General features: G+C 39.8%; 1 protein-coding gene across 7 annotated transcripts in view; it reads right to left on the reverse strand.

The window, feature by feature from the left end:
- Nucleotides 1-21765, reverse strand: part of LOC128375043 (DNA (cytosine-5)-methyltransferase 3A-like) — a 48971-nt gene extending 27206 nt beyond the window's left edge. For 4 of the 7 annotated variants that reach the window (XM_053335276.1, XM_053335274.1, XM_053335275.1 and 1 more), the window contains exons 1-6: nt 21694-21765; nt 20261-20477; nt 12996-13103; nt 8154-8490; nt 3003-3049; nt 1538-1684 (exon numbers count right to left, since the gene is read on the reverse strand). In XM_053335276.1, coding sequence (XP_053191251.1) covers nt 1538-1684; nt 3003-3049; nt 8154-8490; nt 12996-13103; nt 20261-20335 — 714 coding nt within the window. In that variant the 5' untranslated portion in view covers nt 20336-20477; nt 21694-21765. The remainder of the gene's footprint in view (nt 1-1537; nt 1685-3002; nt 3050-8153; nt 8491-12995; nt 13104-20260; nt 20478-21693) is intronic. The other 3 variants (XM_053335279.1, XM_053335278.1, XM_053335277.1) reach the window with 1 other exon arrangement.
- Between the last annotated feature and the right edge of the window lie 5180 nt (nt 21766-26945).

Raw genomic sequence — 26945 nt, forward strand, 5'->3', positions numbered from 1 at the left:
TATAATATTCAACCTGTCCCATGCTCAGTCTGTTACACCCAAATTCTTCAAGAAGTCCACAATCATTCTTGCCCAAGAAAACAAGACCAGCCTGCCTAAATGACTACTGCACAGTGACACTCAACTCTGTAGTGACGCAGTGCTTTGAACGGCTGGTCAAGGATTACATCTGCTCCTCACTACTCAGCACACACCAAAGTTCCCTCATCAAAAAGCTCAAGGATCTGCTTCTAAACAACTCACTACTCATCCTTGACTTCTTGAAAGGTAGACCCCAGGTGGTGACGGTAGATGTACCCTCTTCTTCTACGCTAATTCTGAACACCGGAGTACCCCAGAGCTGCGTTTTGAGCCCCCTGCTGTTAATCCCTGTACACACACAACTGTGTAGCCACATTAGACTCCCAACACCATCATCACGTTTGCTGACGACACAGTTGTGTTGAGCCTGATCCCAGGTAATGACAAAAAGGCCCACCTGAAGGAAGTGGAAGACCCGAACCACTGCTCTCAGGATAACTACCTGCTCCTGAACACCAGCAAACTAAGGAGCTGATAGTGGACTTTGGGAAGAAGCAGGGAAGGAACTACGTCACCCTTAATATCAACAGGTCCTCAGTGGAGAGTGTGGACAGCTTCAAGTACCTTGGTGTCCACAACACTGAGGCAAAGACTATTTCACTTGATATGCTTGAGGAAATTCTTCGTATCCCCTAAAATATTGAGGATTTCTACTCATGCACCATTGAGAGTATCGTGACAGGGAACATCATTGCCTGTTATGGAAACAGCACAGACCACAAGGCCTTGCAAAGAGTGGTTAGTTCAGTTAAACATACAATAGGTGGTGCTCCACCCTGCCTAAATGATATTTACAACAGGAACTGCAAGAATAAGGACTAGGAGAATCATTTAAGATTTTGTCTCTGCTGCGGTCCGTAAGAAGGTGCCATGTACACCAGGACAGTACTGAGGGGGTAAAGGAGAGCTTCTAGCCTCAGACAACTAGGATCCTAAATGAGGTCACTTCCTAAGACTACTATACTATACTACTTACTATGCACAACTTGAAGGAACTGGCAGGATTACATTTCACTGTTATTGTTATTATGACTTATATGATTACACATGACACATGAATATTATTGATTGATTGATTCAAGAACTTCAAAGACATCAAAAGCAGTCAGAAAGATGCCAATCTAAAATTACAGCAGCATTTACATCCCCGAAGCATGAATCATGTCAAGGCATCAAACAGATGTTATCACTGCAGCTGCATGTGATTCCTCCTCTACTAATACAATAGACCGAACAAAGCCAGGAAATGTAGGAGTCGACCGAGCAAATAGCCCTGGAAATCCACTGAAATAAATGGTACCTTCATGTGATATCAAATGACCCATCAAATACACTTGGCCATGAACACACAACAAGCCCTAACCTGAACTCTGGCAGCTGTAGTCCATGCCTGTTGCTCACCCTGCTGTCTATCGTCCCCCTGAGACGGTGGCTGGGACAGAGTTGGTGTACTCACCTCCATCTTCCACTTGGCCAGCCACTCCTCTCTGGTCCGCTTGTTAATGTAATAAGGGTCACCAGCCTGGAAGGTTATTCTGGGCATGGGCCTCTGACGAAGGCTGATCTCCCAACCAACTCCCCCTCGCAGTCTCCCTCGACCTGCCTGTTTAAGGTGTTACAAAAAAAAAAAGTTAGCTACTTGTTTTTGATTCTTTCTCTCGCAGGGAAGCAAATCTGTGCGTCCAATCTGTCCTAAAGCCTGCGACACAGACTCTAGTTAACAAGCGAGTAATTTTCTGTTGAAACAATGGGGTTGTCTAATTTCTAAAACAACGATTACTCACATGTTGGTGTGCTGTGCTATGGTGCTATCAACTTGTCATTGCTTGGGCAGCAATAAGTGATGCACCAGTCTCTAATCACATCTCCCTGGCAACAGTCTCAAGGTCACCTGCACCAACTGATACAAGAAGCTCCCAAGTGTATTTGATATTTCAAATCTATACACCATTAGGTACCATTTCTTTCACAAGTCCAAAGGCAAGAGAACTACTCAATTTTTCTGGACCTTGATGATATGCAACTATGCAGAGCCTCTAGTCTAGCAATGGTGTACATACGGTGTACATGCAGTGCAAGCTTTCGCCATACTTTTGTGCAGGAGGCAAAATATTCATTTTCATTTTCGGGCTGAGTTAGATGACAACCACTTTCATATGTGTCCCTTCAACGTGAAGCTGAAGCCAGCAGCATTTAGTTTAACTTAGCATACAGACTGGTAACAGAAGGGAAACAGCTAGCCTGGTTCTGTCCAAAGGTAACAAAATCCACCTATCAGCCCCTCTAAAACTCATTAATGAGCATATTATAGCTTTGTTTAAGCCAAACAAAAATGAGTAAAAACAAGTTGTGTTACAAGGAGTTATGTTACATAACATTAACTTTGGACAGAGCCAGAATAGCTGTTTTTCTTTGCTGCCAATCTTTATGCTAAGCAAATCTGATTGGCTGCTGGCTCTAGCTTCACACTGAATGAACAGATTTCATATTGGTATCAATCTTCTCTTGTAAAGTGTATACAAAATGTCAGACTATTCCTGCCCAGTTAAAATCATGCAAAACAACACCTAAATCTCCCCTCATAAAGCATACAAGCTGTCCTACAATCAAAAAGTATGTAACAAAACAAAAAGGAGGAAATTGCTGAAAGAGTTGAAACTTTGATAAAATATCAGTATGATCAGGTGAGGACTCTAGTTATAGTTAGTATTTCTGTCAGTTTGCAAGGCAAGAAAAGTGCTTTTGCCTTCGTGCAACCCTGCACCTTGGCTATCCGTCATGCTGGCAAGCAGGGGATTCACGGTTGGTGACAGGTCGGTAATTCACCCCCAAAAGGAAGCTAAAGCCCTGGCAAGTGTGAAAGACACCTCAAGAGTTACATCAGCCCAGAGAACAAAGACACAACAGAGCAGAAATCTTACCTCGGTCTTGACTGCATCACGGCCGTCCTCCTCCTTGTGCTCCACATCTAGAGAGAAGACAGCGACACAATGGATGGCCTGAATCATTCATAGGAGAGTGGAAATTGGCCACATCGGTTTTCCTCGTATCTGTGTTAAACTTGAGTGGCCTCTCATTCATCAATAAACCATATGACACATTTATTAACCCAAATTGTTAAGCTCGCCCTTCACATCATCCCATTAACAATGCCTTTGATCAAATAAAAGTCAAATTGATAAACTGCTCAAAGATACTGGCTGAGGAAAGTCCTTAAGCATGTTCATAGTGAAAATTCGTCTGGGGTCGGGGAAGCTTGTGCATTTAGGTGCCATATGAAGGTTTGATGCAACCCAGAGGGTTTGGAGTGGCTGCCCAAGTTATGATGAGTGTGGAGAGGGGCCAGGTTTACTTTGGCAAATGTCACACTTCTGACCTTATATCCCCCCTTCATGAGAGACACAGCTGGTTGCTATTAGCATGGCCCCTCCCACGCCGCTGACACTGAGCCGTAAAGGCAACAATATACTGCTTCACTTCTGTGACTCTGGGGCCATATATAATCTCCCTGCCAATCTCCACAGAATCTACAGGATCAAGACATGAGTCTCTTCTTGCTGCAGTTGAGTTATGTAGAAGTGGACTGCAGCAATACACAGAGGCTGGTATTTGTCTGCATTTTGAACAGAAAATGGCGCTAGAGCCGACAATAATTATGCGTATTACAGTAGTGAAAAGTAATATATTTAAACAAAAACCCTATTTAAGTACATTTTGTGGTACACATATTTAGTGTACTTAAATGCTCTCTTGGCCTCCGAAACAGCGTAACAGCTAAAACAAGGTCTATTTAGTAGCTGTTCTGGAGCTTTCTATCATATCACATGATCTACATTACCAGTTTTCACTGGACAGTGGCACATAGATAGCTGCATTTTTTTCAATACTGATTCATCTGCATTATTTTCTCAATTCATTAATCAACAGATCAATCTATAAAATGTTAGAAAATTATGAAAAGTCCAGGATGATGTTCTCAGATTGCTTGTTTTGTCTCACCAGTCCAACAGTCCATAAGTCAACTTATTGTTAAGACTTTAATAATGAGTAGCACTAGCGGCTCTCGTTATACTATCAGTGTGTTCTGTAGCTTTTACTTCTGTACTTAAAGACACAGTCAAATGCCAGGACTTCAGGTTGCTCTGTTTGTAAAGTGACCTCTACTCTCCCGTCAAACTGACATCAATTGTTCACGCATGCCCGCTAACACCGCCTACTACGTAGCCTTTGTTGCTAAATTTGCTCCATGGGTTGTTCATGTTGCCCACTTGCATATTCCAGATCAGATTCAGGCCCTATCATGTACAGATGCATTCAAGAAGTTAACATTTTTAAATAAAGAACAAGAAAAATAAGTGAAATTCTACTTCTACTGTTCGTTCAGCCTCCAGATGTTGAACTTTTGTACATAAATCATGTAAAAATATTCCAGTAGAGCCTCAGAATACCAATGTAGACCTGGAAATGTTTATGATACGTCACCTTTAAGCAACATTTTTTCAAACAAGGCTTTTAGTTGTAGTTGAGCTTTTTTTTTAATTGAGGAATACTAAATGCCACTGATGGACCGTAAGCCTTCAAAACTCTTGAATACTATCAGCCCCTTTCCTTATCAAGATAAATATTGTGCACAGGAAAGAGAATGCCCATACATACAGAGGAAGTTGCAAAACCAAAAGCGAGAAGTGCAGCAGCAGGGTAACGATGATCAAAAATAGCACAGAAATGCACGCTGAAACCGCAGTCTAATAAAAATGTCTTAAACATAATAAAAGCAACAGTTGGGATTTCCCATTAACCTGGCCATGATTTAAGATCTGAAGGTCCACAACAACAAGGGCATGTTATTCATTCAGCATTGTTTTCCTGTCTTCAGTAGAGCAGAGAGGGGTTAGCCAGGGAGCATGGATACCACCCAACTGAAACACTAGGAAGGCAGTCAGGATTCATGATTCATGAAAAGTTTTTCACCCTCAGCTGCAGCAGAAAAACAGATAAGGAGGCCAAAATCAGCTTCATCACAGAAGCCCGGAAGACCAACACCTCTGTTATCATTTTCACAATGTTTAATTTGAATGTAAGCAAGTGTTTCTAAAAGTGTGCAGGCTCAGTGCTATGACACCAGTGGAGTGTACACACATCATTCAGGCAGCTGTGCCCTAAATTAGCATGATGGCCCAGCCTGAGTAAACATGGCTATCTACTGAGTCCGAGCCTAAACACTATCATAACACTTGAGGCCTGAGAGGCTAAGGACAACTTTTGATAGCATGTTTTCTGCACAGCCAACACTGGCTTGTCAGTGAAGTACCCTACAGACCTGTCCAAACAATAGTCCGCTCTCTTAGCAGCCTCTTCAAGTTGGTTCCATGTGTAGCTTAGCCCCCTGTCTCTCCCTCCCCCTTGCTCTTTTTTTCCATCCCTCTCTTTCCTCGTCTCCTCTTCCTCATCGGGAAATAAGTGACTATATAACAAATCGGTGAGGCGGTGCAGACTGCCAAGGTCACTGGGTTTGTGAGGGGAGCTGGCTAATGTTGCCCACAGAGAGTATACCTTGCCAGTTTGAGCGGGTTCCAGCTCTCGTATTGCTGGAGCTCAGTTCCACTCCAGCCGGAGCTCAAATCCTTCCTGTGCCCTCCAGATGGATAACAGAAACCCTGTTTAGCTGGCTATCGATCCACCACACTGCCTCCCACCAAGGTCTCTCCTCTGTGAGATGAATATACCAACACTCCCTCTATTCAAACTTTAACTATGGGATAAATATCTCCCTGTATGTCTATGTTTGTCAGACATGGATTAGTTGTTAAGGTAAATCTAATCTTTCTGCTGATACAATCTCAATTAAAAGTCTTTTTTTTAAGATTGCACATGTCCACTCCTGTTGGTCTTTGTGCCACGGCCGCCCGCCGGCACTCACAATCTCTTGTGCTAACCTGCAATCTGAGTGCCTTTTACTGACTCATTCCTCCAAATACAGTCTAGACAGCAAGAAACCATATTAGTGTTGTTTCAATGTTTCACAGACATCAAGCATTTCTTCAAAATACAAATTGTTGCACAAGCTTGCAAACAACAAACTATCCAGTCTGCGTCATGATCACACATTGAAACATGAGTGCTGATACCTGCCTGCAGCCTTCAAAGAATGAAATGTGTCACCAACATCATCTGTGGCAGGTCATGTGGGAGCTGCGGACCATGCATGTGAAAGTGGTGTCTTTGACTTTGTGGCTAACTGTTTATGCTGAACACCTAGTTTCTCTTTCTGCTCATTTATACGTAACAGTCTAATGTAGTTTTAATTCTGTTGAAAATGTTCTTTTTGAGTGTCAGTGTCATATCTAACTGATGGAATGTTTAAAAATAAATATGTAAAACTTTTTATTAACCTGGTATAATAAAATGACTATCTACTATAGTGCAGTATAGCAGGATTATAACAATAGTAACCATCCTCAGGTGATTACAACAGCTTATAAAGCATCATTATCTGTCCCTTAAAACATTGATTACCTGGTCACACTCTGTCCTCATTTATGTTATAGCATTATGTGCAATATAATGACTTTCACAGTGTCGCTTATTTAAAACATGATACATAGATCATAAAAATCAGACACCGCTAAGAGTTCTGATGAAAGTTAACAATGTTTTTGGAGATTTTTTAAAAATGTATTTATTATCATCAAGGTAAACATGTTAAGTCCAGATTTTTGTTGCTGTGGTCAGAATATTCATATGTTCATCATACTAAAGATGAGCAGCGTAGGACCCCAACTAAGATTTGAGAGCAGGGTTGTGTTTCTGGTTCGGAAAGCCCATTTTGATCCATTCAAACCACAAGCAAACAGAGATCCTGGTTCTTGCTTTCAAGTAAAGTAACAGATCCTTGATGTACAGATCAGGTGGATAGAGAGTGCAGACTTAGTTTGTAAAGAGTTCTGGGCACAACGCCATCCACCTGGCAGGGCCCCCTGATGGGGAGGTGGCCACAACAGAGACCTGCCAGCTCCCAACAGAGGCTCGTTGCCAGGAGACGAGTCGCTCCTCCCCTGGCTTTATTTACTGCACTCCTCATCAAGGTCATAGCTGATGTCGCTACGGCCCGAGAGAGAGGCGAGAGTGGCACGTGGCTGAGAGAGAGAGAGAGATAGATAGATAGATAGAGCTAAAAATCAGGAGAGGGGGTGGGCGGCTAAGTGATATGTTTAATCTCCATCTTGGACTTAAAACTATCTGTCAGCACCACCCTAGCCCAACAATGCCCCCTCTGATTTATATCATGTCTCTGTGCTGAGCGACGCATTGTGGCTTCAGTGCTGTGTGTCCAAATTCAGTTTGAAAATGTTTTGCATGATAAGAATGTAAAATAATTTTAATTTCATGTTATTTCAGGGTTTTTTTAAGAAAGTGCATTTGAAAACCACAAAAAGTAAGGTCACCTCTTTTTTTTAACTTTAACTGATATATATGTTATATATTGAGGACAAACAATTACTTTTATCGTTACCTGATCTACCTCAATTCTTTGAGGCAGACTTTTAGGAACTAAAACAATGTTTTCACACTTAAACTTGGGCATCCAATCTCCTCACTGCTATATGATTTCAAATTTGGTCTGCTTTCTATTTCTTTTACACTGGAGCTGCCTCCTCTGCATCCTAACTTCTTCCATCTTGGTCACATGGGGCATGCTGCACATTCAAACGTCAGCTGGTTGAACATATTGAAAGAGTTTGGTAACCCACACCGAGACATTCAGACCAAGTGAAATATTGCATACATAACATTCAATATAATATTTATAAGTTGATTATTGGCAGTATAACCGTAATTATGTCTGATTTATTTATAGCAGCCCCATATCATGACTGCAACAGTCTTAGCCTCCTTGTTTCTAATCCTGGCAGTGTCAGTGCCGAGCTACACGGACCCATTCACTCTGACATCCATTTACAGTTCATTACTCAACATCTTGTACTAGTCACATGCACATGTCTTTCCCTGCTGGATCCACGGAGAGCAGATCAAAAGATAGCAAAGCTGAACAAGCAGCAGCCAAAACTCACATTTGGTTGGGCGCTCCAGTTTCCGCCTCCCTCGTTTCTTACGCGGTGTCGTCAGGTTGTCGTCCTGCTCGTCCTGGCTGGGCAGGAATCCGTTCTCCTGGGAAGGGCTCAGGCTCTGACCCCGGGAGCTGTCCTCTGCCCGGCAAGAGGAAGGGTCGCTCGGGATTCCGTTCTCCACTTCCCTCTTCTCCTGTTTGGGGAAGCAGGCGTCAGATGTCCTGTCTCTGTGCCCGCCCATGTCTCCATTGTGGACCTGTGCCATGGACGGCCTTCCCACCCCAGTGTAGCTGTTGCTGCCCACACCCACACCATCTTTGAAAGAGCCACAGCTCTCGACCTGCAGGGAAGAGAAGAAGAGGTTGAAATGTTAACATCCGGGCAATCTTTCAGCTTTAGTGATTGTTATTGCAGTAGCACTATGTTCCAGTTTGATATTCGAAGGTGTTCAACAGTGTTGTGCCTGTCAGCAGTTATGACATATTACTGGATACACTGTAGCCAGCTGTGCAGTAAACAAAACATTTCAGGATTTACAACAAATCAGCCAGTGCACTTGAGAAAAGGTCATCTGAGTGAGTAAAAATAAAACAGTTGGCACCATCAGAGCGAGGATAAGCACTTTTCAGCCTCTGTTGGCTAAATGGGCTATCTGAAAGAAAATGTGAATTAAAGCATTCATCCATTTCATATTAGATAAGCTTAATTTCATCCCTTAAGCCTCTTCAACCCTATCTGGACAGAATCAAACATGGAGCTCAACTTCTACACTAATTAGTCAGTGAATTATGGCATTTCCCATTCAGCTCTGTTAAACTAGAGTTGTAAACTTCAAAGCTGTGCCAGTAAATCTGCTGTACAGCCATTAAGTTGCGAGTGAGGGGAGAGGAGGCAGGCGGGTGTTGGGAGGGGGGGGGGGGGTAACATTACAGTTCATCAGGTACACTACTGAGCTTCCTGTAGTCAAGCATTCTTCATTACAGCAGCACGGAAATATTTCGAGAATGTTGGCTGTTTGACAACGAAGACGCTTTTCGCTCCGTCCAGTATGAAACGCCCAGTTAAACTATTTCATTCTATGCAGAAGAGTTACTCTAGTAAGAGAGAGCTGACCTACATATAAACCTGCAGTTGAAGTTAAAGCTGCAGACATGCGGCTCTTACACCTCGCCTAAAAAGAAGCACAGCCAGTCTTGAAAGACCTAGAAAAAAATTCCTTTCAACTCTAAATGTTTGAATAAACGTGACACGCGCTGTGTCTCTCGATAGTGTCTCTGCTGCTGCCTAAAAATAGCCATAAAAGCACACTTTCTCAGACAATCCCATTACTGGGTCACTGGGAGCAGAAATTGGAGCACGTCTTGTGAGATCAGACTGTCAACACTTATGACAGCAGTGCTGAAGCTTTCATCTCCTGCAAATGTAGGTAGAGCACTTTGTATTTCAGGCAAGCGACAGTATAACACCCTAGGAGGCATTTGTCTTTCAGCAGACACTATTTAGCAAACAGACGACCCTATGACGAGAAGCTGAAAGGTCAAATGTAATCTTGCACACTGAATAGGCAAACACCATGTAAACCTAGCTTTATTGTGACCCAGAGACCTATAAAATGTGACGTCTGTGTAATGAATGCAATGCAAATTATGTGGAACAGAAAAAAAAAATCAGTGAAAGTCATACAGTATCATAAAACAAAGCTACATCAAGCCAAACTTGGTTTTTAAGCATTCCTGACAGGCCGCAAACTCTAAATGACTTCATCATTGTAGTAACTGAGAACAAATTAACTGTAAACGGTGAACAGTTCCTCTCATACAAAGAGCGGCGCTCTGCTAAATGTGTTTGACATGATGAATGAAAACAACAAACCCGCAGCTCAGTCATTATTAATATCCTGACTCAATTCAAAACTAGAAAAAGAGGTTGTGGAGTGTGTGAGAGTTCAGGCAAACACACACACGAAAGCAAACAGACACAGAAAAACACATGAACAAACTCAGGCAACATGCTCACATACATACCACATGAACACACACACACACACACACACACAGAAGCAGCACACACAACTGTTGCTAAAAGAATTACGCAACAGATTAGTGACCCAGTGAACTACATGCGGCCCCTGCCAGAGGTCAAAGGTCACAGTTGAAAAAATCAGGTGGCTCAGACAAGCAGACAGAGGTCGACCAGAACACTGATAACCTGATCCAATTTACTGCTGCAGCATGACATCTTGTACACCTCCAGCATGTAGCGCCACATAAGAAGATGGATAGACTATTTATTACAGTTAAGTCAATGCTGTGTTTCCTTAAAAAAAACACATTTGGAATATATCTATGGGTATATGTGTATATTGATACATATCTGTGGCTAAATGTGTATATTTGTGAGACAGCCAGCAGGCTAGTACAGCATATGATGAAATTACATATTATTATGATATTGATTTCATACCTGAGAAAGTTATACGATTAATCATTCAGCAGACATTGCCTTGTTTCAGCTTCTGCTTCTGAGGATTTCCTGCTTTTCTTGGTCGTATATGATATTAAGTTATTATAAATTGTTAATATATTTCGATTTTTGACAGTTGGTTGGACAAAAAAAGAAAAAAAAAATCCCCTTAGGGCTTTAGAGAAGTGTGACGAGCATTATTCACTATTCTCTGTTATATTAAAGGCCAATCAATTATTAGATCATTAAAATTACCTACAGATTAATTAATAATGTGAATAATCATTGCATATGACCCTAATTGATTTTACTTAGTGGAATGACTTCAAATAAGCACTGCCACTGCCATCAGATATCTTTTTAAAAAATAATATTGTGACATACTGTGAAGTACACGCTTAATTGCTTTCTTGCTAAGACATAAATGAGAAGATTAATACCACTCTCATGTCTGCACAAATATGAAGCTACAGCCAACAGCCACTTATGAAAATAGGGTGAGACAGCTAGCCTGGCTCTGTCCAAAAGTAACAAAATCCACCTACCAGCACCTAAAAAGCTCTTAACCATTATATCTCATTCATTTAAATGTTAAATATTAATTTCAAACAAAATATATAAAAGCAACAATTTGTTTAAATTAATCTCTCATATGTTTTAGGCGTATATGATTCATTTTGTACAAATGAATTTCTAAAACCCAGCTTAGCTTTTTTTCCCCCACACTAACAATCTGAAGGTACCTAATATAACAGTCTGGACTCATTATAGTTAAAAGCAGGAACAGAAGTTAATGTTTAAAACATAAAACCCTATGAACTGAAGTCAATGATTAAATACTGAAATTCTTTGTTGCCTTTTTTCTAGCAGTCGTTTAACTGTTTCTATGAAAACTTAATGTGACCTCATCAGTGGCATTTGTGTGCTTTTGTGGACAATTAACACAAATACTGAAGGCTCAAAGCTGGTGTTATATCACCACTAGCAGCTATCATACCAGCTTTACCTGATTTTTTTTAACCTTACAACAAAAAAGGACTTCAGTAGTCACAACAATTATCATGAATGTCTTTTGACAACATTTTAACTGGCAAATCCATGCTTGAGTGACTGTCTCATTAAGAAAACAACGACAACATGGAAACACCTTTGTGACGGACATGTCTGGCACATGTGGTGATCCCCCTGCAGCTGTGAAAACCCTTGCTGAGGTGCCCATTTTTATCTGTTATTGGTACTAGTCAGCTTCTTCAAATATGCTCAGACAAACCCCTCCAGTATATCCCATATATTATCTGTAAACATTTTTGTAATCCATTTTTTTGGGTTTGTTGAATCACACTGATAGAATTCATTAACATGATTTTAAGCAGAGGCTTATGCAAATGATAACATCTCAGGGAAAAACAAAAAAACCCCAAACCAGATACACGTTGGCCCAAGAGTCATTATTAAATCAGGGCTTTTAAGTACAAAAGGCATGACAAACAGATTGCAAATGGTGTTGGTGTAGTGTTGCAAGAAGCATGGTGGAAAGACTACGTGATGTTTATGCATGAGTACAAAGTGGTTCAAAACAGGTACAGGTTAACAGGTTTCTGAAGGCTGAAACAAGCAACAACACATTTACGCATTGAAGCTGCTCATAACCTTGTTTCCCTGCTGTCAGTCTCATTCACTTATTCATTTTCTTGCCCAGAGTTAGATGAGAGGATTGTTACTGCTCTTATAACTTTACATTAAACATGAAGCTGAAGACAGCAGCCTGTTAGCTTAGCTTAGCTTAGCTCACTTACTTACAACGTGTCGTTTCTGCACGTTGTTTTTTGTACAAATTAAACAGACGGGACGCAATTATTAATAAGTGAGCTTTAAAGGTGCTTGTATGTGGATTTTTTTTAGCCTTCAGACAGAGCCAAGCTAGCTTTTTGCACATTTGTTTGTGCTAAGCTAACCGGCTGCTGGCTCCAGCTACATAGAGTATTTACAGTGGCTTAAATCACTTTTGGAAGAGAGTGAATAAGCCTGCTATTACTTTTAAATGTGTCAATTCTTATTTTTTGTTTATTGAAAATATCATAATTACAACTGATAATATATCAGTGTATCTTATTTCCTCTGTCAACAAGTGCACTAACCTATAAATAACTGTAACTAAAATAAGGTTTCCATACTGAACAAACTAAATTAATAAATTAAATGTTTATAAATGTTAATGTAATTCTGAAAAAGGTTGATAGTGCTGCTCAAGGACTGACACCAAATATAACCAAAAAAGTCAATATCTGGCTGGTATATGCCGACAGAAAACCACCAGAAAAAACAAGTATGGATGGATTAGATTAAGCTGTAAAATGTCTGACATGTAAAATCAACACTCACTGGAAACTGCTTGAGCTTTCGTCCCGGCTTGCCAACTTTACAAGAGGTGCTACTTTTAGCCGACTTCTCCTCTGTCATCAGGTCCATGTCCAGTATTGTGCTCTCACCCTGTGAACAAAAAAATAAATAAACCGGGATCAACTAAGAATGCTGAGTGAACTGAGACATGTGAGGATTGCGTGCACATATTTACAGGTTATTCTTGTATTTGTGCATACAGTAAGTTGAGTGGTCAAAGATGTAGAAAGAGCAAAACTAAATCTGCTGGACACACAAAAAGCGGCACCGCACTAAAACACTTGAACATTTGGGAGGTGGGTGGGTAGGTGGTGGGGGGGTTGCAGTTGGTCCTTGAGTATCTTTGGCTGAGTGGACAATGAGACAGATAGAAATTGAATGACACGTTCCTTTGAACTAGCCTGAAGTGAAAGCTCTGCGGACGCAGCGCTGACCTTCCACAGACAATCCCCCTCTTGACACCGTTACAAAGACGTCGGCCGGCCCCCACTTTCCCCTGCTGCAATTTCCCTTTGATTAACAAAACTGTCTAACCCCATGAACAAAGCCCCGTGTCCACCACAACCAAGTACCCCTGGGGTTGATGGGAAAAAAGATGATCCTAATGTAGATGCTTTGAGTTTCAATATTGACTGAATAGGACCACCAGCACCAGGTCTGAATGCAAATCAGATTGCAAGGCTGTTCCTGACAGCTGCGGTGGGGGGTGAAGGGCTGGGTCCTTATTAAATTCCTTCAGTATTGAATATGTGAGATTCCCTCAAAGATAAATGGGCTCTCTGCGCTGTAAGGAGTCCTGCAACCAAGCACGTCTGCTGACTTGTTGTTAAGTACTTTTATTTATTTGAAACTCAACCACTGTGGCATATGATAATGTGAGGATAGATTACTGGAAGAAGATGCTACATGACTGTCAGGGTTTGGGGTTAAATGCATCAAGATAATTAAATGTCTGGAAAAGCAGATAGTTACAGAAGAACCTGAAACACCTTGAATTACTCCAAACACAAGATGACACTCTGACTGTGGAGTAAAAGTGTGTTCATACATAAAAATAATACCTGAAAACATGTAGCAATGTCAACGAATCAAATTAAGTATTTCTAGAAAACTACTAAATGTGAAAATATACAACAAATAAGTTTACAGGAGGTGAAATCACACATGCATTATTTTATTTAGTGAGATTCACTTTGTAAAAAATACTGTAAATAAACCACATTATTTGTAGGAAAATAGCGTCTTATTTTTTTTAACTAGTAGCTTGAACCTTAATTGTTTTATTGTTCATTTTCCTCACTGTCGCTTTAAAGGCTTTAGGTCAAAACTGCAATTTATTCTACATTTGAGTGAAAAACTTAAACTACATTTTATGCTGACACTAAATCATTGCGCTATCCAGGCAGGGAGTATTTTAGCTACTGAAGATAACATCCTTGTAGTAACTGGTCCTGGTCTTTTATGAAAACATGTCATGAAAGGTTTTTTGGGGGGGTGCATGTTTGCATTTATGAGATAGGCAGACAGTAGGGAGCTGACAGGAAATGAGGGAGAGAGATCAGGGCTGGCATGCATCAAAGGTCCCCAGCTCGTCTCAAATGTCTTAAACCCTGTTTAAACCCTGTTCTCGACCTTGGAAATAAGAGTTTGATGAAATAATCATGACTCAAAGTCCACGTAGCTTTTTTCCAGGGATGATCAAGTGGCCTATGATGAGATCACAGGTTTGATTTCAGTGTTAAGGTGAGGTCACATGACATTTCTGTTCTCGGCAGTTATCTCCAAAAAAGGATGTCACGTTTGTGAAGCAGGTAATAAATAAATATTGATCGGAGTGATCCAGACTGTAAACAGTGTATGAGGGTGATGCTGTGTGATAATTTAGTGACTACTATAGTTCATAACCTACTATAGCACATGACTGAACGTTTTCAGGGAATACAACACAATATAGGCCAAGAGTTAGAAAGTAAAGAAAAACAAAGTTATTTACTTCCATGACAGAAAAATGCAAAAATATAAAAAAAGATTAACTGAACTGAAAATCAGCCCAAAACACTGTCACATGTACACACTGAATAACATATGTTCTAGCATTTCGACCATATAATTAAAAAAAGTGAATTTGTCTTCTATATCATGTATATATGTACAAATAATGGCATTTATCAGGTAATGTCTCTGTGTGGTTTTAAAGAAAACGTGTTAGGCAACACATAAATGATTTTCTGATGATGGGGGGTTTTTTTAATCGAAGATAGAAACACTATGAACAGTAGTCATTGAGATGACACTGAATCTTTTTCAGCAGTGTGCTGGCCCAGAGTGACGATAATCATTATTATTGAATAATGATCATTATTACATATTATGAGGTTCTCTTTTTGTCATAAAGTACATGCATTGTCTGTGCAAAGATAACTATGTTATTCACACAACTAATCAAGGCAGACAATAACTAGATTCAAATCATTTATTAGGCTTATAATTCAATCAATTTTATCATATCATACATAATACAACCAATATGATTGGCTTATGCACATGGTGATAAATATTTAAAGTAAATACAGACATGGCAAACAAAAAGTCTGACTGATTGTGGTCCTGTCAGAGCTGAGGGCTGAGTCTGCAGTCTGACCAGAGACCTGAGGTGAAGGAGGATGACCAGAAAAGTCTGGACAGACGCTGGAAGGAGAGAAGGCAGTATGACAGAAGTGCTGAAAGATTAAAGATGAAACAAGTTCAAGGAGACACTGGATACAGAGTGAAGGCTGTGACTGGTCGGGGTCAGAAGACTGAGCAGGTATCAGATGTTTCAGTAGCTCCAGCTGCAGCTACTTCATCCTGCTGTCTGTGCCTCTGCTTTTACCAAGACAAAAATATAATCACAGATATACAATACATAAATACAGCAGCTGAATGGACCTGAACTGTACTAATTTCAGATGCAGGAAGACAGAACTAATGGAAACTAAATTTAATGAGCCTGCTGCCTTTTATCAAAACACAGGAGACAGACAAGACTGAGGGTAAGGTGTAACCATGAGCGATAGCCTATTATGAGTGTTAAAGGTCAATAACTTTGTGGTTTACACTAAGTATTCTAACAAAGGAAAAGCAAACTATCTCTTCTGTCTTGTGTCAGTATCAGTCTGGAGATATTCCAGATTAGTTTCTGACAGCTCAGACAACAAGTCATTTATATAATTCACATTACAAATATTACTCAGATACATTGTTTATTTACTGAGTCCGTGTCTACTGCTTATCTGTCTAACAACACACGATACAGGAGTAAGAGCAGCACAGTCATTTTTTGTTGTTCATGTTTATAACAAATTAATATTACCATTGTTATCGCATGGAAGGATTATCAATAAAGTTACGTTATGAATATTACCGCTTGAATAGAGGTACGAGGCAAAAATTCAGAGATAATAAAAATATTGTCTCTTACCGTCCATGCGGTTTCACAGCGGAGAAACAGCTGAATAAATTTCAGGAACAAACTTACTGAAGGCCAAGCAGATGAATATCAGCTCGAACAAAGAAAAGTCTTGCAAGTTTCATTCACCACAAACATAAACAGACACACATATCTCATATTTGGTAAAAGTTTTTTAGCCAAGTTAGTCATAAACTTTGAAAGGTTGCTTCTGCAGTCTTCACTTCCTGTGGAGTCAACGAGTGGAAACAGAGACAGTATCACTCTGCCATTGCAACACCGTGTTCAGAAGGGTGGGTTTAAGACATTAACCGGATGCTCAAGTTGTGCAGCCTAGTCTACAGGCTGCATCTGGACCCTTCTCCACCTATCACTGACACTAAGTGCAAAATGCAATCTGGGGCACTTGGCTGGCACTTGGCTGTCCCAAGTTTCTGTGGCCAATGGTAACTTCATCAGTCAGTGAATGATGCAGTGAAAGACGGGCACAGAGCTGGGCCCACTATTGCAATCCAGCCCAAAATAGTGATGAAATATACAAGAATAATACCATCTCTATTTCACATTGCAACAGTGTTTCTGTTGGCTGGACACGCACATCCACTGGGTGAAAGTGAACTCTGACCTGCAAAATCACTGCAGCCTGCTGGACATTGCAACGAAACAGGAAACGCATGCTTGAATTTGTCTGTCAGACAGATTTCAGTAGAAGTGAATGACAAACGGAGCAAATATTGACGTCATGTGACCACACCTTAACACTGAAATCTGTGACCTATCAGATTCTGCAACACTGGAGGATTAAGAATTGCAACAATATTGATCTGATCTGATCAAATACTGAGTAGTAGTGATATAGAGTTCTTGAATTACACCAGAGCTGAAGAGAGTCTTAGCTCCCATTAAAGAGATTTGAACTTGAGTTTAAGGGGATGCCCAAAAAATGATAAATTATCAACCATTATCTTGTAGCTTTTCTAAAAAAATCTGCAACTGATTTTGTCTCTTGTCAGAAACTCATATGAGACATGTCTGGACATGTTCAGGGTGTTTTCTGTGTATTATGACTGTGGGCTGCTTTAGTGTGATATTGTTATGTGCACCTATTCATAAATAATGTGTGAATTTGATGTCAGTGACAGGGCTGCCAACTGGTACTGGTCCATGCATTGTTGGCTACTGGTCCACAGAGATATTATCAGACAACAAAACACGTCTCCTACCCATTCCTCCCCCTGCCACAGCCTACCAGTACAAGTAATGGAGTGAAAACCAAATGTTTGGAATAAGCGAGAAACACCATCCACTGGCAATCATTGTTGTTCTGAGTGAAAAAACAAGCTCAACATTCTCAAAATGACTCATATTTTTTGATCAATTCATGTTAAATTTGGTGTATTGCAGTGTTAGCCTCTTTCTCTCCCTTCCCTCTTAAACTTATGATGTTTTTTTTTTTTTTATCACAGCCCTCCCCCACCCATAAAAGCCACATTGGTAATGTATCTACTCCTATCAAAACTTGTGACCCTAAGATGTGGTACCTCCTTTAAAAACAACAACCGCAACCAAAATACAATTTGGAGACACAACATTTATAAATACAGCCCACATTTTTGATGAGCTCATGGAAAGTGAGGAGTACCAAATTACAATGAAACACCAGCCAAGGACCTTTATGACATCTCATTATCCTCTACCTCTACCTCTCTCCTGCAGTCCACTAAAATCAAAAATTCTATAAAAAATCATCCTAAACAAACTGGACTCAGGTGCACTGACAGATTCCAAAAGGATCTATTAGTTAAATAATTAAAAAAGGTGGAGTATGTTAATGAACACAAGCACACATTTTAAAGGTCACACCATGTTACATCCTGAGGATGTTTGCTGCAGAAATGGAAATATATCCATCAGCTATTAGTGTGCAAGGTGATGAACTGATTTGCATAAAGAGATGGATATGCTCAGAGAAACCGATGCTGTGGTTGATGAGGGCGGTTATAATTTGTAAAAAGGTAGGTAAAATCTAGAAAAATCATCCTATTAAAAATTCTTAAAAAACATAGGTGAAAATGTAGAGATTACCAACCAGCCTTTAAAAGGTCACTTTAAACAGAGATATTTATGTGTTCGTAAAAGGCTGTGTTTTGCAAATGGTGCTGCTTCATTGTGTGATCACTAATAGAAAGACTCGTGCTTCATTTTTCCTTATCAAGGGTGGCAGAATTTGCATAGATAATAGCATGTTTGAGTGCAGCCTGGTGTGCAGCCTCATTTGGGAACCACTTACATGGATGACACAATTCAGTGGTGCCTGGCACTGCAGGGGCGGCCTGCACACACCGCCACAATGTTCATCCAATTCCCAACCTGAGAGCTTGGACGGTCACGCACTGAATGAAAATAACACGCCATTTTCACACACAGCTTCACCCTAATATTTTCTGAAAAGGGAACAGAAAGCAGAAATATGATTTGTTGTTGCCTGGAGTGAACCTCACTACATTGTCAATATCTCTGCACTATTTTCGTCTGAGTAGCCAGTTATTTAAGGCAATGTCTGTTGCCAGGCAACAAGACTAAGGGCAGTACTGTGTAATGGGAACATAGAGGAAGAGGACAGATCCCCCCACAGCAAAAGAGCCGTAGAGCCATTCCAGCTCCAGCTCAACCTACACCAGCCAACGCCCACGTCACCAACCACCATTACAACTGCAACTGTCACATAATACAGCTACACCTCGCAACAGATGCTGCCACCACTGCCACTGTGGAGCATCAGTGATGCTGCAGTTACACACAGACAGCCATAATGAGTCTGTCTGCATCATGAAAGGTGACATGGCACTCCAAAATACTGCTAGATTCCTCTGTATAATCGGAATATTTCTTCAATAAACAGACTGAATCAATGCGAGTAAGTCTATTCCAGTAAGTCCTTGGATTGCAGAGATCAATAGTGTATTAACTTGATTGAATGATTAACTCCATTCACAAAAAAAGACTGAAATGACTGTAGAAAACAAATTACTGTGATATCCCAGTTGTAATAGTTTTAAAAAATGTGTAGTTTTAGTTAAAGGACCAGTTTGTCAGATTTAATGACATCTAGCAGTGAGATTGCTACAAACTGAATGACCCAGCCTCCCCCACATCTACACCTTTCTTTCAAGCATTTAGAACAAACAAATGGTGGCAGTGAAACCCACAAAAAAGGTGAAAGGCCCTCTCTAGAGTCAGTGTTTGGTTTGTCCATTCTGGGCTACTGTAGAAACATGGCGTGCTCCATAGAGAAGGACCTGCTCCCTATTTAGGTATAAGGTTCATTGAGAAGGTAGCAAAAACATAATGATTCTTATTTTGAGGTGATTATACTCTAATTAAAACTCATCCATTAATATTATATTCCATTTCTACCAGATGCCACTAAATTCAACACACTGCACCTTAAAAATTAATCTCTCATACTCAGACATAACCTCCTCTATAGATATTTTAGGAAAATACTGAAAGGCACACTGTACAGCATTACTGGATGAGCTCCGGGGTGAATAATCTCCTTTTAAATTAATTCTGGTGAGTTTGAGTCCTTTAAAAAATTGCACTTTGCCGTGATGGAGAGTCAAATCCAGCTCAGCTCAAGTCATTCAAAAAGCCCAATCCTGATTGAATCAACTCTTTGAACCCAGCTGGCTATAAAGTTGCGCAATCCTGAGTTATTCACCAACATACCACGCTGCAGAGGAGTCTCATAAATTCCTAAAAGGGAGACTCCTGATATCACACACATGTTTCTTACCATTCTGTTTCCAGGTGAGTCAGCGTAGTCTGAGCTTTTGAATGAAGCGGTGTTGGTGACAGTGTTGGACGGCATCGTCGAGTCTTACGGTCTGATGGGTAATGTCAGATGATGTAGATGGCGATGTAGATGAGGGAAAGTTTCAGGTGAAAAACTTAAACTCAAAAGGAATGAAAAAAAAAGAAAATGAGAGATGATCCCTCTTCTCTCCGCTCTCCTGCAAGATAAGAAATGAAATTGATATTACATTACTCATTTGAGACATCTTGGTTTTGTACTAGTGTGGTGATGCTTTCAATGACATGACTAGGAGACTGTGATAATCATACATGCATACATTTTATTCATAAACAGACACTATCTGAGCATCAGCTTTCCTTTTGTTGTGTGTAGGTCATGTATAGTAACATAATAGACTTCTATAGGATACTGTATCGCCTATGGGGCCTAGGCCACTTTTTAACACCACATGGATGTATGGGTGTAACTTACTTACAGTATTCGACATGAAATCTCCACTAGTGTGCGCTCAAAACTCTGCATGATGCTGCTAAACAAATTAAGGCTAATCATGTTGTTGGACTAATTTCTATCACCATTAATGTGCCATTTTCACCTTACGTGTGGGTTAAAGTCACTCCAGCAGTCAGCCATGCGCACACAGTCGAGCCAGTTTTAACGCTGAACTCGAAGAAATGTGCAAAAAAAAAAAAAAAGACCCACAGGCCTTTATTTAAATATGTATTTATTCATATAGGATATGATCAATTTCCTCTAAGCCAACATTAACTTCTGGTTTATTCAGAGGGTCTAAGAGGCTGCTGTAATGAAGTCCTCCTGAAAAAGTATTGCAGGCAACAACCTGAACGTGTTATCTTGAAAAATAATTTATTATAGGGCCACACAGGCTTAAGTGTCACCGCTTTTTCATGCATATCAAGCTACAATCAGGCCACACGCTCACATAACTGCGATATTACAGACTCTCATGTATTATTCAATTGGCTATGCGTTAAATTGCAAAGTTTCAGACGCCTTTTTGCAGCAGGGGAAGTCTGCAATACTCCTATGACCCAGGGGATTGTGGCTCTTTTACAGGCCACGGCCACAGAAGGATAAATCCCCGTTATTTTTTAATGAGGCCGGTGCTTTTAAGAGTCGCGATCCCTGGTTCCGTGATGCAAATTCGGTCAAGTTCAAGTGCACATCGCGATGTCAAACCAGCACATCTGCACACACACACAAAAAAGCACCAAAAAAAAAAAAAAAAAAAAAAGCAAACGCTAAATCGGTATTTCCCCATTTCCATTGAGCGCCTTCCGCTGCCGCCTCCACTTTCACGTTTTACTCAAGATAGAAATGACCCTGCCTACGTGGTTAGTTGTGGCGGGTTAAACGGATTTTAAACGCGCGGGTCGCTGTGTGTTGGTTACCAGATTTTCCCGTCCCAGGCCTGACCCTTTTTTGTCTCGTACTCCCGGAGCCTCCTTCCTCTTCTCTCCCCGTCCTCCACCTCCCCAGCCGGCCAGCACTCCTCCAGATGCGCCGCTCTCACTGCAGGGGCCTGCAGACTGTCTGCTGAAAGCCACCGGGTCCTAAAGATAGCCGGTTTCACAGCCCTACTCCAGTCCCCACATGCAGTAGCGCGTGGGGTAGGGGGGTGGAGGGGTAGGGAGGTGGAAATGGGGGGAGAGGGGGGGGGTGGGTAGTTAGAGACTAATAAGCAATTATCATGAACCCTTCACCCCCTCCACCTCCCACCCCCCAAAATACACACACATCAACATCTGTATCTGGTAAAATTGCATCTCAAGGGTCCAGTAAATAATACTCAAATTACCCCCTTTTAACCTTTATTTAATTATTTCATAAATGTTTTGACATGTTGCTTTTATATGATAGATTGTTTAATTTAATTTAATTTTTAGCTTAAGGAACAAAAAAAAGCTCAATTATCACTTCCGTGTAACATAATTAAGGAGGCGCTGTTGCATTTAGTTCTATGCATTATGAGTTATGGTTTTATGGCTTTTTTTAATTGCATTCCTCATTTTTACAATGTGTATTTTCCCCAATTTATTTAGATTTTCCAGTATACTGACAAACAGTGATAAATAAGGCATAATTGTGCAACAGTATGTCAGAAATATTTTTACAATGTTTAATATCTTTTACCTCATAAGGCATATGCAGTATTTATATATCTTTTTTCATGTTGTTGTATTTAATTTATCATTGATGTCTTAGCTATGTATTGTATTTCAATTGAAAGTTGATCTTGTCTTACCTTCTTCTGATTTTATGATGAATCTGTTGATTTTACCAATAATTGATTGAATAGTAGTTTCAACTATAAAATGTCAGAAAATGTCATCGTTTTCATCGTTTCCTGAAGCAAAGATGCAACCTAGAAGACAACTTGTTCCAACCAACAGTCCATAACCCAAACATGTTAAATTTTATATCACAGAGGACTAAAGAAACTAGAAAATATTCACATTTAAGAAACTAGAACCATAGAGTTTGACAAAGACTGTTCTTGCATTCATCTGCTAAACAGAGAAAGTTTCATCTGAGTTTAATGACTGTACTTACGAGCATGATTTGTGACATCACAACAACAATTTTGGAGCCAGTCATTTTCCATTATGCCACAATATGATGTGGAAACTCTACGCCTCCAATGCAAATACACTGAGGATGGAGTTTTCAGTGAAGTAGCAGGCGTGTTGTGTCTAGCAGTTCAACTTTTGAAAAGACAAACATTTTCCTTTGCGTAGGATATTTGATATGACTAATAATCATATCAGACACAAATTATTAGTCAAAGTTTTTTTTTGCCTTAAAACATGTCTGAAGGGAATCTTTAAAGTTTTATTGCCCAATTAGACTGTTTCCATTCTTAATTTATGAACTAATGTTACACCTGAGGGACATATGAATGGCACAAGTGTCCCCTAAGTACCGCTCTGATTGGCTCAGTAGCCCCCCTACACTCAACACTAAACTCTTTTTCCTGTGTGTGAAGGGAGGTGTCCCTCTTTGATTTTCACCACTGTGCCTTTAGAGAGTCTGTGCACGCCACTGCATGGTTTGACCCCACCTCATAAATGTGCATTTCACTGTCACATAACAGTAAGTCACCACTTTTTTGTCAATATATTGTCACATTACATGTAAAAATATCACCAGTGGCCTTTAAAATATGGTGTATTTAAAGTGACTCAACAAATGAGCAAACAAAGCATTTAAACTAAACTAGGTAGTAACTTGTATGCTTTAAAACTTTGTGTGGTACATATCTGCACACGTGATCATTAATTACCGTTAGCTACTGTTTAAATAACTGCTGTATCAATTCAGGGCAGTTTCAGCCTTTTGGAAAAGTGCTATACAAGTACAAGAAACACAAACTTATGTTATTTAAATGATGACAAAATGAACCGAGTAACCTGTGGAGACTTCCCATTTTTAATTTGCTTCATTTATGGGCCCCCTGGTGGCAGTGGGGCCCTAAGCAGTCGCATAATTAGCAATTGCCTGGAGCCAGCTTTGGGGCCTAGTGGAATGAAACAGCCTTCTGCACAGATACTGATTATACTACAGTGTATTTTTCACATTGATGTAAACTCTTAAAGTAACATCTTATCTTCTGCAAATATTCACACAACAGTACAAGCTTACACTTTATTTTAAGGTACACACAGATGTTAACAGTGTGGTTAAGTTCTATATATAATGTGTGGTTGCTGACTTTTGCACACTTTTTGCATGCCATTTCGCTCACCTCAACTACTAGAAGCTAGAAAATAGGTCCCCTAATGTGGTATATAGTGGTTACATGTAGACGTTTCACATAACTTTGTCATTAACAGAACTCTGCTTAAATAATATTTTTTTTTATATTATTATATTCTATTCAGGGATCAATCTTATTATATTCCAGGTTGAATTCATATTTTTTACAGCAGACAGCTAACTGGTCAAACGCAGGTGTAACTAATAACATTGTTAATTGCTGCATTGCGCTGCATTAATTGCTGTGTCTGAGCCTTCATTAAGGTAACTAGTTCCACCTGTGCCTTTTCTGCTCTGAGAAGTCAAAAAGGTTGAGTTATTTGGGACAAGAGTGCACTAATACTGGGTTATCGGCTATCAAGAATCAATGTGTACAGTATATGATGGACAGATTTCAGACAGGGCAGAAAGAAATGTCGGTGATTGTTAAACAAAAGAATAAAATCTGCAGCTGCAGCATAGTTGAGCAGAAGAGTCTTGTGTGTCACATGTCAGTTGATAGTTTGGACAAAGTTTAACTCGAAACTAATGAGAAACATGCTGCTGATGATAATGTTATTCTAGTCAAATTCAACCTGACACGTTTTGTTACTAATTTACCCAGTATTGTCACTGCTTGTTAAAATGTAACTTTGGCATCAGTGAGATGTGAGATGTGAGACAGGAAACACAACAGAAAACAGTTTGCAGACTACTGGCCTGTTATATCCTAGATTTGTCTACTTGCATAACAGAAATGATGATTCACTACTGTTGGTGGTGAGGTGATGGTGAGTCCTCCTCACATGTGGAAATGTTGTCAAAAGCCTCAACAATACACTTAGATATGAAACTATTTTACATACACACAAAAAGTGAAGTATATATTCCTTGTAGCGATGGACTAATCACTTATTTAGTGTCCTCACTACTAGATAATTGTAACTCATTATATTCTCGCCTTGTCCAAGGAGCTGTATCTCGCTTGCACATCATTCAACAGTGCTGACTTCTCTCCATTAGCTGCCTGTAGTTTTTGATTAAATACTTAGACTGCACATGGTGAAGCCTCTGATCACATTTCTGAAGTGAGTTTACAGTAATGTAAAGTCTCTAAGATGACTGGACGTTCCCAGATCTTACAGAAACTTAAGATGAAGGAACCTATGATGTTATCCAGCTCAATTGAAATGTTTCTTTTTTTTTAAACTTTCTTAAACCTAATTTTAAAAAAGACAGATGTTTCATAACTATTCTATTTTCTGTTTTGTCAATATAAACCTTGATCTTAATATAATGTTTGCTTGATGCTTTGAATGTGAAACACTTTTGTGCAATATAAAAAATTCTTCACTTACTGAAATCTGTATATATATCATGTGGGATTATGAAGCCCAGTCCATGCAGTCTCATTGATTTTATCCTCTCAGCAGGATTCTCCATCTCGCACCACAGCTACATTTCATTTCCTAGAGTGCAGTTAGAACAAGATAGGAACTCTCTTATCACATTCATTACATTAACCCGACCCGTCTATCCCGTTCCTGCCCACTAGACGGAGACACAGTGAGAGCTAAATACAGAAGTGCCAAAGGGCTAAAGGGTTAGAGAACAAATCCCTGTGGGGCAGACTGAGGGCTTTTAGGGGCAGTGGGGGAAGAGAGGAAATGTGTGTGCAGCAGACGGATGTGGTTCACTGATCTGAAAGCAGCAGCATCTCCTCTTTCTCAATGAGTCAGTGGTTCACCTGAGGACAGCTGCTGCTGCAGAAAGATGATGCCACATTTAATGTTACAGTAAATGTGCTTACCACCACTTAGAAATGCTACGTGTGTGACTGAGGAAGTTCAGTGATGAAAACAACAATATTAACATTAATGACATGAACATTTAAAGCAATATTTTAAATATTTTTTTAATATATCTCACATTTGATTTTATTTACAAAAGACAGTGGCTTTGTGACATAAAACTATGTTTTGTAAAATCAACATGAGAAACAAATGTGTACCAGAAGCGTAACCATACAGAACACACACATAGATAAATAACATCGGGGGAGCGTTGTCGTCGGGGTTGTCCTCTTTGCGCATTGTCTTTCTGCAAACAATAAAACAATCACAATGTATGCATCTCTGTATGACCAGCTGCGTTTTATTTGCATTACCCCGAGTTTGGTCTGATAGGGTATATTGCCTCGTTATTGGATAAAATGACATCAGTGACTGTCTATCAGTATTGTTTGGAATGTGTTTTCTATCATTATTAAATATTAAATGCACATTTGTCCCGATTCCAGCAGTGGAAACCATTAAATGAGAATACCTCCAGGCATTTTGTGAATAAACTATGGGCAACAACAACATACTAATGCAGATATACTCTGATATATACCTGTAATTTGTATGACACACAAAGTCTGCAAACAGTTTGGCACAAATGTAAAGGCTGAGCATAAGTTTTCCTCCAGAACACAATAAATAAATAAAATCTCTACAAAGTCACAGACTAAAACTCTGACATAAAGGCTGATAGATCATCTTATTTGCTGAATGGTTACTTTATACAGCACTTTACAAAACAGCAACAGGCACAAACTGAGAGGAGAAAAAGAAAGCTATAACATTTGACATTGCAATCCAGTGCGTTGCCAGAATGAAGGGGAAGACAGTAAATCTTTTTTTTAAAATCATGTCAGGTTAAATAGCCTTCCAAGAGCCAGGCGTTTTAATTACTGAACTTAAATTTTCATACCTGCTTTATTTCAACTAATATTTGGGAAACTATATGAGTGCAAGTGTGCAAGTGAATCTGCATTAAACAATGACTTTACTCCACTAATACTGTAAACCAGATTAAGAACAATAATGATAACAGAGAACTGAATGAAAACATCACATTTAGAACG

This window comes from Scomber japonicus, chromosome 16 (genome assembly GCF_027409825.1).
Source record: "Scomber japonicus isolate fScoJap1 chromosome 16, fScoJap1.pri, whole genome shotgun sequence".
In the NCBI taxonomy this organism is placed as follows: domain Eukaryota; kingdom Metazoa; phylum Chordata; class Actinopteri; order Scombriformes; family Scombridae; genus Scomber; species Scomber japonicus.